Here is a 12,426-nt window from a genome sequence, read left to right on the forward strand (position 1 = left end):
CGTCTCTTGTTAATCAAACGTCTAATCTTGTGATGTTTCGTTTTGTGACCACTCTCACTGATTCATATTATTGTCAAGACCTAGCTCGTCAACTTTAATTTAAGCTTAAAAATTAACACCCCATCATATTGTTCTTAAGTGTTCAACTACAGTTAATTTTATGAGCGTGCATGAGTGATGAGAAAAAATATCGCTCTCCTTTTCTTTCTCACTTTAGTTCAGTTTCTCAATGCATAATTGCATATGTCAAAAGTTCCAACATTATACAGAAATTTATTTATGGTAGATTGAAATCAATAATATTGATCGTTCATAAGTTTTAATGGACAAAACCGTATCGATCTTTTCTATATATTAAAAATTGTAATACTTTCTCTCAAATTGGGGAGCGTTTGATAAGATTGTTCATCTTACAACTAAAGCAGGTTACAAAACTAATCTAATTGTTGATTGTTGATGAAAGTTTTTAAAATACCGTTAACGTCTGATCTAAGCTTAAAAACATTAGAAATCTGCTGGAAGATGCACCAACGAGGAGAATGGAATGCCGGATTGACTGTAATAAACAATCCGCTTGGATTCCATTTATTAAATAAATAGTAAATACCAAACCAAGAGATTTAGTTTAAAAAACTGACAAAAGTAGGTGGTTTTGAAAAATTAATACACTTCTTTTTCATTATAATTCAACTGTACATGCATATTTATACAAGTCTCACATGTTTGAACAGAATAATTTAGAAATAAAGATAAAATATTACGTCGATATCTGGTGATGAAATCTATGCATGCTTCAATTTACATTTATGATATACTCCAAGTCTTCTTTTACAAGTTTTTTTTTTTTAAAAAATGTGAGATTTCACCTCACAAAACTGTGTTGGTTTTTCAAATTAATATTATATTTTCAAAGATTGTATATTTTAAGTGGAAACCAAGGTCCCCAGGTAAGGGTGGTGAGCGGATGAAAGAAGCGACCAAGTGGCGGCCCTTGTGGTAACTTGGCTGGCGTGAATTTTCAAAAGCAGGGAAGTGGGGAGAAGGGCGCCTCTCCGTCCGTTGGCCGGCGTCCGTCCGATGGTCGCGTCGATCCCTGGCGGCGACGTTTACTGCGTCCTTCTCTTTCTCTTGGGGCCACTCGTCTAGTCTGCCGTTGGATATAGTCTCCCTCTCTGCGACCCCGAGGCGCCGGCGGCGGTAGCCGGTGTTGGCCATTCGGAGCGGCGATCTCTGTTTCTCCTCCTTTCCGGCGAGGCGGAGATACCGAGAGGTGTGCACCCCGGCGCTTCGCTTATTCCTTGCCCTCCTCGCACTCTTCCTTCTCGAAATGCTTCCCGAGGAACGCGTCCCTTTCGCTTTTTCTCTTCCGTCACTGGTTATTTATCGATCCTTTCCGTTATTTTCCTTCATCTTTAAAAACTTCTCTCCGTCTCTCTCTCTCTCTCTCCTTCTCTCTCTCTCGCCTTTCCGAGATATCGTGCATCTTGTGGAAGCACTAGCGAGAACGAACTTTTTGAGTAATGTTACTTGTTTTGTCGTTATTTTGTTATTCCCGCGCATGTTTGGGGCAATTTTTGTCGTAAGAATCCTTTCGTTGTTTTTGTCTTTAACATAATTTTTATTTTGCCTGTCGTCTTCATTCTCATTTCCGGTATGCTGAAGAATTCCGTCATCAAGCTTACTTTTTTCGCATTTCGGGATGTGATTTTTGCTTTTGTTCTCCAGTGTCCGTCCATGTTTTAACTCGATTTTTTTGCCATTCGGACTGCCTTTTGGGGGAAATTCGTGTGGCTTGCTGAAATTGCAATCCAGAAGAAGGCTTTCCTTCTATTTGTAGCTATTGAAAGTTGTGGTTGGACTATTTCTACGACTGTTTGCAGTATGCTGTCGAAGCCGTGGATTATAATGCTATGTTGACTGCTTGTTTCTGGCGTTCAAAGGATTTTCTGTTTGTCGTTTTCTTTTCAGTTTAGTTTGGATAGTTCATATTTTGACAGTTGGTTTGTAGCCGAATCTGCGGAGATGCTACCCTCCGTGGACTTCTATAGCTTTGGGATCCTAGTTATTTCAGCATTCATTTTGCATATTGGTCGATTTAATTTTTCTTCGGTTGTCTATTTGCAAAAGAGAAAATGCGGGTAGAAAATGGTTTTCCCTTGATATCTGCTGTTCCGGGGAAAATTTTATTTGAATCTGGTTCTAGTAACGGTGGGCTTCACGAGTTCTTTACCTGTCGGTTAATTTTCTGACAAATTTTTTTGAGGTCACGAATTTAATTTGATCGCCTTGAATTGGTGAGAGTGTAACAGTGTGGCGGTTTTCCATTTCGTTTCCTAGTTCGTGCAATATATTTGCAACTCTGATCTTCGGTTCAGCTGCCTTTTTTCGTTCACCATTCCTTTCTCCATGTTTTTTCCATCTGATCCATCGTAAATGTCTTTCTAGGTTTTACAATAGTAATCTCTCTCTCTCTCTCTCTCTCTTTTTCTCGCTTCGGGTTTGCTTTTTTGCATGTTCTTTTCCTTGATATTTTCCCCACACTTTGTAACGATTATGAATTGTTTTGCATTTCCTTGTTCAGAAGTTTCTAAAAGGCCTTCACATAGCAGTTTTCTGCTTATATCTTTTACTTGACACGTTCTTTATGGAGAAATGAAGATATATGGCTTTTCATTATTGAAATCTGATATTCTTCTTGGGTGCATGATGCATGCTGTAATGCTTCTAAATTAACATCCTCTTTTTCCCTTTCCTGGTAGTAAGCAGATGTATCTATTGCCAAAAGGCAGTTCTTGATTGTTTCACCATGCATTTGAAGATAGCAGGCAGATGGTGTTCTTCATATGATTTGGTAGTTTTGATGGTGTTCTTTCATTTTTTTTCGCTTTTTCTCATTCTTATATTGTTACTAATATGAGCAGAGTCCCTTTAGAAAATATTATTTGAAAAAGGTTATTAAATATTTGATTCTGTATTTTTTTTGTACGGCATTCAAATCTTCATGGATATCTTATGTTTCCTCATTTGAGTATTCTTTATTGGTGTATCTGTGGCCTGATCAGCCAGCTGTTCACTCAACCTGCCCCTCGACATATTTTTCCCATTCATTGACTTCCATTTTGTGCTTACTTTTCTTTACTTTCTTTCTCAGGCTTCCTGAGGATCTGAGGGTGTATGATATTCCTTTCTTCAACTTGGGAAACTTTTTTAATCTCTGTTACACACCAAACATGATGGGGTCCTTCATCACCAGAGGTCTTGTGTATGTACCCATCTATGCTTGTTGTTTTGATCTTCCTTTCTCACTTAGTGCTGGTTAGCTTCAGTTCCTTTTGTTATTTTTTGTAGGATGGTTCTTGGTTATACATATCCTGCTTATGAGTGCTTCAAGACTGTGGAAAAGAACAAACCTGAAATTGAAAATTTAAGGTTCTGGTGTCAATACTGGTATGCATATTTCTTACATGTATAATTTTAAAAAATGCAGAAAAGAGATACTTTATAGACCACAAATAATTGATTAATGATTACACTATCTCCTATTCAAGCACTTCAAACTTGAACTGAATATCCCATGACTTCTGCAGGATTATAGCTGCAATGCTGACAGTGTTTGAGAGATTTGGAGATGCTTTTATATCATGGTATTGTTTCCTGGAAAAAAAAAAGACTTGCTATTATTATCACTTTCCAAGCCGCACTGTTTCTCTAATTGTTATACCCTATTCATCTTTGAAGGGTGCCAATGTATGAGGAAGCCAAGTTGGCATTCTTTATCTATCTGTGGTACCCTAGAACGAAGGTATTACTTGAGAGCAATCCACAAGCTTCTGGTTAATGGTAACATCTTTAGTATTTATCGGATTTTTCTTGCTTCCTTTCATTTTATAGGGAACAACTTATGTGTACCAGACATTTTTGAGGCCATATCTTTCAAAGCATGAAACAGAAATTGATCACAACTTGCTTGAACTAAGAGTGAGAGCAGGCGACATGGCTGTTCTTTACTGGCAGAAAGCAGCAAGCTATGGTCAGACAAGATTTTTTGAAATTCTACAATATGTTGCATCACAATCATCAAGTCCTCGCCCATTGCAGGTATTCATTGATCACATTAAATAGGTCTTACTCATCCATCATTGAGGATGATTAACAAAACCAATGCTTCATCTAAAACACTTAGGACTCCATTTTGCTTATAAGATTGCCTGTTTGGCTAGCTAAATCAGTTTCATATTTCTAAGTCGAGTCTTGTTCTCTTGTGACATGAGCTTTAGAACCATTTTATTATTCGTTATCTGATAAGATCTGATTCTTTGTTGTTTGGGATGCTCTAATTTACTTGGGTACTCCTACTAAACCTAACAGGTTGGTTTTATGTTTCAAATTCAGGAATATCAACTTAGTGATCATGCTTTTGTGGTATGTGATTGGGACTTGAAATAGTCAAGGACTTTATTTTCATGGAAGGGCTGGACAGACTAGCCAAAATTGGGGCTAATATGAATGTCAGCTAGGTTCTGCAGCCACACTAGTATTTTTTTCATGTAAATACTGAGTTGTTCCGTTGGTAGAATGCTCATGGCTTGAGAATGACAAAATGAGCACATGGTCTGTAACTCGTAACAATTGCTGACCCAGAAAGTGTATTCCTGAGAGTGCAAGTCTGTTTATCCTTAAAAAAGACCTGTTGCAATAAGATCTGTTGCAATGACATCATCACAAACTAATCTGCATATCAGAAGAAATGACAAAGATCAAAATCCTTGTGGATTCCAAATTAGATTTAATTTGTTATGGCTTTCCATTGCCATAGAGCCGTTTACTATGGTTGCACAAAATGGCTTGCTCCTTGGATTTGGCTGCCCACATGCCCACTATCAAGATTAAACGTTTGGTCTTTTCCTCTTTTCTTAAGTCCTCTTCATAACTCCAACTGTATGTAGGGGTGTCACGAGCTGAGCTTAAGTGGAGTTGGTCTAACTCAAACACGGCTCAAGTCATATAAGATCCAGCTCGAACTCAACCTGAGGATACGTTATAAAAAGGATTGAGGGTTTCAAATTTTCTACCTGCATCTTTTTAATGAACCAAACTGAGCCTAAAGGGTTTAACCGAGTTGAGCTTACCTTGTTCGATACTTTTCTAACTCAAACTCGACTCATTTGTTAAATGAGTCCAGCTTGAGCCGAGTTTATACAAGTTGAGCCGACCTTGATCTACTCAGCTCGTTGGACAGCCTATAACCATATGGGCTATGTAGAATGCCCAAGCTTATAGGATTAAAGGAACCTATAAAGTCAATGTTTAGTAAGATTCATGAGAGTTTTAAAAATTGAGTGTCTTTGCTTTTTGAACTCATAATGTCTGATCTAGACAACACATTTTCATGATTCTTTCCCACATTTTCAAACATTTCACATTCATTTATTTGATTAACTTAATATAGAGGTGTCTATTTGTGAACCTAGAGTTTCTTTTTGCAAAATATATGGACCAAAAAATGATAAATTTAGACTGTAGAGTTTCTTTTTGCAAGATATAGAGGAAGAAGTTACAAATCTCTTTCTATCCATGCTGGTGATCAATATATCAATATGATCAAATAATTCACAAGTTGTAAATCAACTTTTTGAAAAAACTTAGCAATTATAGGAAGGTACTTTATATACATGGCAAGTTGTTGTGAGCCATTTGATTTCAATGATCTAATGATTTTGTAATTTGGCTCTCATAGTCTTCATATTTCCTAGTGCAAGTATTCCATGACCTTTATATAATGTGGGGAGCAAAATGTCTAATTAAATTGCATAAGAGACTTATATTTTCTCGTGTCAAATGTGTCTTTTTAAGTCAAACTACTGGTGTTGTAACATTTCATTTTAAAAGAAGCGCTTTTGATGTGGCAACAAGCTGAAAATGACTCCTGATGTTCTTTGATATGGTCATAACATCATTTTTATCTCAAATATAATTTTCATGTTCTCACAAATCAAATCATGGGTATGTTGTACATGATCCTTTGGTAAAATTTAGGCAGGGATCTTGATATCATTCTTAGGTTTTAACAAGTGAGGTTTTCTTGGGTATTTTTCTGCAAAGTTATTCTTGAGAAATGAAAAACAATCTAGTTAAAAATAAAATAAATGAGAAACTAATAGGAAAACATAAAAAAGAGAAAAAAAATTTAATAATGATAAATGTGATGGTAAATAATCTTATTTAAGTTTAAAATTGAACCCATAATGATATTAATGCAAAAAAAGAGAAAATTGAAAAAATTGTAAAAAAAATTTATCCTCGCATTTTTTCCAAAAAAACATCTTTTTTACTTTTTTCGTTTTTCTCGTTTTTTTTATAATATCACGATATTTTTGAAAATATTGTGATATGTCTGACTGTTGTTCGAACTTTAACACTCTACAACTCATGAGACTTCAAATTGTAGAATTGAGAAATCATGGTTCTGCATAAAAAATGATGAACCTTTTCTACCAAATTGATATTTTTTTATTAATGAAAATAAAAATCATGTGAACTTAAAGGTTGCACCTATAGATTTTAGTTTAGAATCTTTAGGTTTTAGCAGAGATATATGCAAATCTGTATGTCCATACGTGTGTGTGTGTGTGTGTGAGATAGAGAGAGATACGTGTAGCTGCTAACTGGTTGAGAATTTCTAACCATTGGAAAGTGGCAAAGAGGAACCTAGAAACAACAGCTTGGTGGTAGCAGTTGCAAGTGCCACTAAAATCCTTGAGTCTTTAGCAGCACTCAGACATAGCTGAACGATGTTACACAATTCTTCTGGAGTTATGCTTTGTTGCTTCTGTTTTTTATGGTGCTCCAGTTTGGGAATTTTTCTACTCATCCTCTTGGCTGTTCTGAGAATTGCAATATATTTGACATCTCTTTTGAATTCTAAGCGACTTACAGATGCTAGTAGAGGAGGTGGGTAGGGTTTGTCTCGTTGAGTTACCCATTGCTTTAACCTAAAACTAAAATTGATCTGTTCTTTGATTTTGGTTTGTTAATCTTGTCTAAAATGAAACAGAACTTTAACTATGTGAGTGCCCTTTTCATAGATTGACACCTAAGAAGAAAGAAACTAGTGTTATACACCAGTAAAATTAGTATTGATCAGATATGATTTCATTATCTTGCCAAAGTATCAGCTTACCAACTGACTTGTGCTTCAGTCAGAAATGAAAAGGGGACTCGTCTCATCTGCTCCTAAATATGATTTGAAATACAAATGATGTGCTGTAAAAGAATGTTTGGGTACGGTTAGTTATTGAGGTACATGTTCATAATGACAACTGTGTTGTTTTTCCATTTGGTGATAGACTGATAGTTTGTTCTTGGTGCTTGTAAGAGTTTTGCCATTTTTGTAGCAATGGGAATAACATGTGGGCATGAAAAAAGTACTGTCATCGGAGCAGGTCTAGTTGGTCCTAGTCGTCAATTTTGTTACCCTTTTTATGGGTATAAATTATTGGTGAGGCCTGGATTTGAATGACGTACATTCTTTACTTTTCCTAAAAGTGGATGAGTAAATTGCCTTCAAGCATAAACTATTGATGCTTCCTGGGAATATGTTGGGCTGTGAATATTGGATGAGAATTCAGGAAATGATGGTGAGAACTGAGAAGTGACATGCCTTTCCAGTTTCCAGGATCTACTACTTAGGCCTGAATTTGGATTGTCTTCTCTAGTTGAGCATGTTCACTAGTAGCATCCGAGTCCATTGGCTATCTTAGATCGACTTTAGTTAAATGGTCTTACGATGGAGTACTTGACAACCAATAACCGATAGGCTAAATGGCTTCCATTTTGTTGCTAGGATTTACTTAAGAAGTGAATTTGCTTCTTGTTTGCTTGGTGGACTTTGTGCTTGTGGTATTATTCTCTTGCGGCACAACCTGAATCCTTTTCTTTGAAATTTATAAATATTGTTAGCAAACATTGAACCTCTGGGTTCAGCAAACTTTTCTGTTAAGACAGTTGTGAAGTTAAATATCATCTGGACCTTATAGAGCAGAATTTAACTATTGAAGTGCCTACTATGCCTCCAAATGGATGCCTTGGAACTTGCATGATAACAACAGATGCTGCAACAACCAAATGGATGTTGCTGGAATTGGAGGATTTGCATGTGACGTTAGATTTCATTGAAACTCTGTAGGGATCTCTGAAGTTCTTTCCAAACTCTATTATTTTCATGTTGTCTTGTTCGGTAATGAGTTTAAAGGTTCATTTGTTTTCTGTTTGAGCCATTACACAATCTACAGTCCTCATCATGATTATCGCCTGAGATGTATGGAAGGTCATAGCTAGATATTTGAGATGTATGGAGGCTCATAGCTCTATGTAACCATTTGAATATTATCCAAAACACTGCAGCAACAGCAACAAACAAGCTCACAGCCTGTGAGGCAGTCTCGGGCGGCTTCAGCAGCTCACCAACCTGTTAGGCAGCAAGGTGACCAGGCACCTCCACATGGGGGTGGAACTTCTCCTACAAAACAGAAGCAGGGGCCAGTTAGGGATGCTGCTATCGTACCATCTTCACAGGCTTCAGTGGCTCCACAGGCCAAGCAACCTTCTCCACAGCCTCGGTCTCCATCAGCTTCACAACCTCAGGGCCAACCAAAGACGACATCCTCTGGGTCAGCCGCTTCAGGAACACAGCAAATGCCTTCTTCATCAACTGTAACACCTCCTCTCCCAAGCGATGCAGGAAAAACTCCTGCAGGAACAGCACCGGCAGTGACAAAAGATGGAACTGCCCCTGTTTCAGAGAATGTGGTCATCGAAGATAGTATTCGGGTAACCCGTGGGAGGCTAAGAAGGATCCGTGGCATAGGGAAACAGAACGGTGTATAGCTTCTTTTTCTTTGTTTCCCCATGTTTACTGGTTAGTTTCTAGACAGTTTGCAGTTGCATTCTGAAATGCTTTCATGGAAGATGGAAATCAATTAGTGATTTAGAATTTTAGTGAATCTTAGTTTGAACTTAGTGACTTCTTTGATCGGATGTCGTCTGAAATCAGCTTCTGATGCTTTCGTCGTGGCGTGGAATTTAAAGTAATAGCATCCACCTCTTTACTTTCACACGCCTTTGATGATATACAGAAAGGCCCTGATTCTGTTCAATCGCAGAGAGAATTTCATCACGTCCACGTGTTCTGTCGACCTGTCTGATATTCGATGCGTGGACCGCCTCCCAGCTGAATAATTGGTGGTTGAGATTCACCGAGGAGGGATATGCATTAATCATCACATCTCGTACTCCAACCAAAAACTCCAAGATCTGTAATCCCTTTTTTTGGTTTGCTTGGATCTTCATGAACCGGTTGCGTGTTTGACTTGCTTGAGTAAGAATTTGTTGGACTTTGTACTTGTTCCGATGTCAATTTATCATGCCTAGGTCACTTGGGGCGGGCAGATGAAACGACCAGCTCCTTGTCAGTTCGGGTTGGCTCACAAGAAGCTCTTTGGGAGCGGTTCATTATAGAGTCGGGCCAAGTACTGGAAGAGGCCAAATATGAAATCAGGATGTTCCGATCATATTCAAGCCCAAATCATATTTTTTAGGTGTCGAGAACATAATTCGTAGTTTGATTCTTCACAAATGCTTAGTGATAAACACATCAAATGTTGTATTTATGAAACTGTTAAGGGGATGTCGTTTGGTAGTAGAAACATTTTATGAGTATCTTATAAATCTACTCAAAAAAATGAGTGTTTTATAAATTTACTTCAAAAATTAGGATAAATTCATGTAACATTAGAACTATTGTTCCATTATTAATATGCCACTTAGAATTATTGTTTTATGAACCGACCTGTCCTTAAGGCAAATTCATAAGACATTCACTCATAAAACAAAAGACACTCATAAAGTATCCCTATTATGACACTATTCAAGAACCGGCCGGTCTTTTTATTTGGTGCAAATGTTTTCTCCTCAATTATGACACGATTTGACTCTTTCACATGCACTTTACATTGGGATCTTGCTTTTTCCCTTTCTTTTCTAACTTCTTGTTAGAGCTCACTTCCTTTACTTCCTACTTTGCTTCCACTTTATGCCCTACTTTCCATTTCTATCCTGCCTTTAGATAACTGGAATTTATAATATTGCCCTCATGTAGATACATATGATTTTCAAATAAATGCAGTGGGATTGACGATCAAGGCTGGAGGCATCATTTACTTTTTATGTTAGTTATAAGGAATATTTTAAACTAGATGACTATATGTGTGTTTATTAATGCAAATCTCGAGCTTGTTGGTCCTCAATATGGCAAGCAAGGGAGACAGGCCTCGTTGGCGTTGAAAATCGAAACCATATTGGTTTAAAATATAAATGTTTCCATTCTTTGAAACTACATCCTTCTTTGAAACCATATTTATTTTTGTAATCACACTTGGTTTCTGATAAGAACCACATTTTTCATAAAACCTATCAAATTTGGGTTCAAAACAGACTTTCATCAACTTGAAGATAAAAAATCTTGATTAAAATTATAAACAAATAATATAGTTATAGATGATAATATTGAAAATGATTTTATTTTAATGTTTAATTAAGTAAAACCCGTAACCCTTGAGGTTGTACCATTAAGCTTCTAATGTTCTTGCTTAGTTTGAGTTTGGATAGACTTACAGTACATTATTTCAACTTGGGCATCACATTAGAAGAATAGCTTGGAAGTGTTACCATGAGATTTGAATCTTTGATTCCTTGAGTATGAGCCGCCTTGCACCCCATGACACTACAGCCTTAAAACTAAAGTTTTTTGAAATTTCCATTTACCAGTTTTTGTGAAAAATGAAACCTTTATTAAGAAAATTATAAAAGAAGTTTTTTTTTTTTAATTTGCATGCAAAATGTAAGGAAATGAAAATTTTCCCTTTATGACAGCTAATCTTTCACATCAAAGCAAAAAATAGAAGAATATACGAAGAAACGGTATTTCAATTAAAATTTTAAAATAAACGAATAAGTGCAGTATCGGTCAACATAAGTAATGTTATTCGAGGGTTGACACGAAGTCTCTCTCAATCATTAGCTTTGGAAAACGACATTTTATATTGCTGGTAGAAAGCATGACAATGTGAAATTTAATAAGGAAATATATATTGGATTAATACTTACTGAATGAAGATGCATAATTTCTTTAAAAATTCAGTTATTAATCGCCGATCTTTATGCCCAACGAAACAGAAGAAAACTTTAAAATATCATCACTCAACATTATTGGCACGTTCTTATGCAAAAATAGCTAAAGATCATTGTTGAATCAATCCTAAAGTAATTATGAGTGTTTTATTACTGGATAGATAGAGAATAAAGAATAAATAGTTTATAGGTTTATGATTTGAAAAGTAGATTTCCACGTTTTAAACAACAAATACCATATGGAGTCCATTGGAATTTGAAAGAAGAAGAAACAAAAAATTGAGTTCTAAGTAATCAATTTGGCGACTTGATCCAGGCTTAAACCTGTCCAGCCAATTCTTGAGCCGGGCTTCGGCTATGTCTGGCTCGGTATGACCCGTCCACCTGAGGTTGGTGAACCCTAGCGGGTGAGATGAGACTGGGTCCGGCATGTAGCTTAGCCGGGCTAAGTGATGAGCCTGGTTGACCTCATACCAGCCTTTCAAAATTTCCATTGCGATGAAGCTAGACGCAGAACCAACCAAATGTGGTGCCCGCACTGGACTTGGGTTAATGAATCAAGTGCCTTTTGGTTAAAAATTCCACCTTCAAACTATAACTAAATGAAAACTTCAGTTTCACTTTTCTTTTGTGTTTGTTAACATAAAAGTTTGATTACAAAAATAAAAAAGTGACTTGTTTAATGAAAAAGGCTAAAATTCAGAATCCATGAACCATAATTTCTCTTTAAATTGGAATGGAAATCAAAAATTCTATGTTTCGGTTTCCAAATTTCGAAAACAAAATATTTTGTTTGTTTAATAATTCTAATTTCTTAAAACGTTAGCACTTTGGTTCTAAAATTTCACGATTCTGGGTTTATCAAACGCCCTATTCGGTAGTGGGGAGTGCATTGGCGAAAACGCTGGGTGCTTCAAATGACAAAATCACCCCCGCACAAAAAAGTGACAAAAAGGTAAAAATGCTCTCCTAAAGACCAAAGCGAAAGCTTAAAAAAGTAAATTCACATAAAAATGACTAAAATGCCTGATAATTCGAAACGAGGAGCCTTGTTTATGCTCGAGAACGCATCGAATTCGACTCTCCTGGAAGTTCGTTAAAAAGATGTAACCCGATACAGGTCGACGTGTATCGGCGATACGTATCATCGCTTAAGCTGACGTTTTCGGCCACCGCGTCATATGAGCCCCACACGAACATTTAAGTCCGTCCGGTCAACCCTATTGCTCTCAATTTGAA

General features: G+C 36.7%; 1 protein-coding gene across 5 annotated transcripts; it reads left to right on the forward strand.

Moving 5' to 3' along the window:
* The first annotated feature begins 945 nt into the window (after positions 1–945).
* Positions 946–9,018, forward strand: LOC116261129 (putative HVA22-like protein g). Of its 5 annotated transcripts, XM_050079703.1 has the most exons (8): positions 1,502–1,517; positions 2,760–2,851; positions 3,152–3,262; positions 3,349–3,447; positions 3,588–3,644; positions 3,739–3,802; positions 3,892–4,098; positions 8,404–9,018. In XM_050079703.1, exons 2-8 carry the CDS (start codon positions 2,844–2,846, stop codon positions 8,884–8,886), a joined length of 1,029 nt encoding a protein of 342 aa, XP_049935660.1. In that variant the 5' UTR covers positions 1,502–1,517; positions 2,760–2,843; the 3' UTR covers positions 8,887–9,018. The 5 variants fall into 5 exon arrangements, with proteins under 5 accessions (XP_031495615.1, XP_031495613.1, XP_049935660.1 ...); XM_031639755.2 differs by lacking the exons at positions 1,502–1,517; positions 2,760–2,851 and adding an exon at positions 946–1,270; XM_031639753.2 differs by lacking the exon at positions 2,760–2,851 and having other exon boundaries at positions 1,402–1,517.
* Positions 9,019–12,426: the final 3,408 nt, after the last annotated feature.

Source organism: Nymphaea colorata, chromosome 9 (genome assembly GCF_008831285.2).
Source record: "Nymphaea colorata isolate Beijing-Zhang1983 chromosome 9, ASM883128v2, whole genome shotgun sequence".
NCBI classification, from domain to species: domain Eukaryota; kingdom Viridiplantae; phylum Streptophyta; class Magnoliopsida; order Nymphaeales; family Nymphaeaceae; genus Nymphaea; species Nymphaea colorata.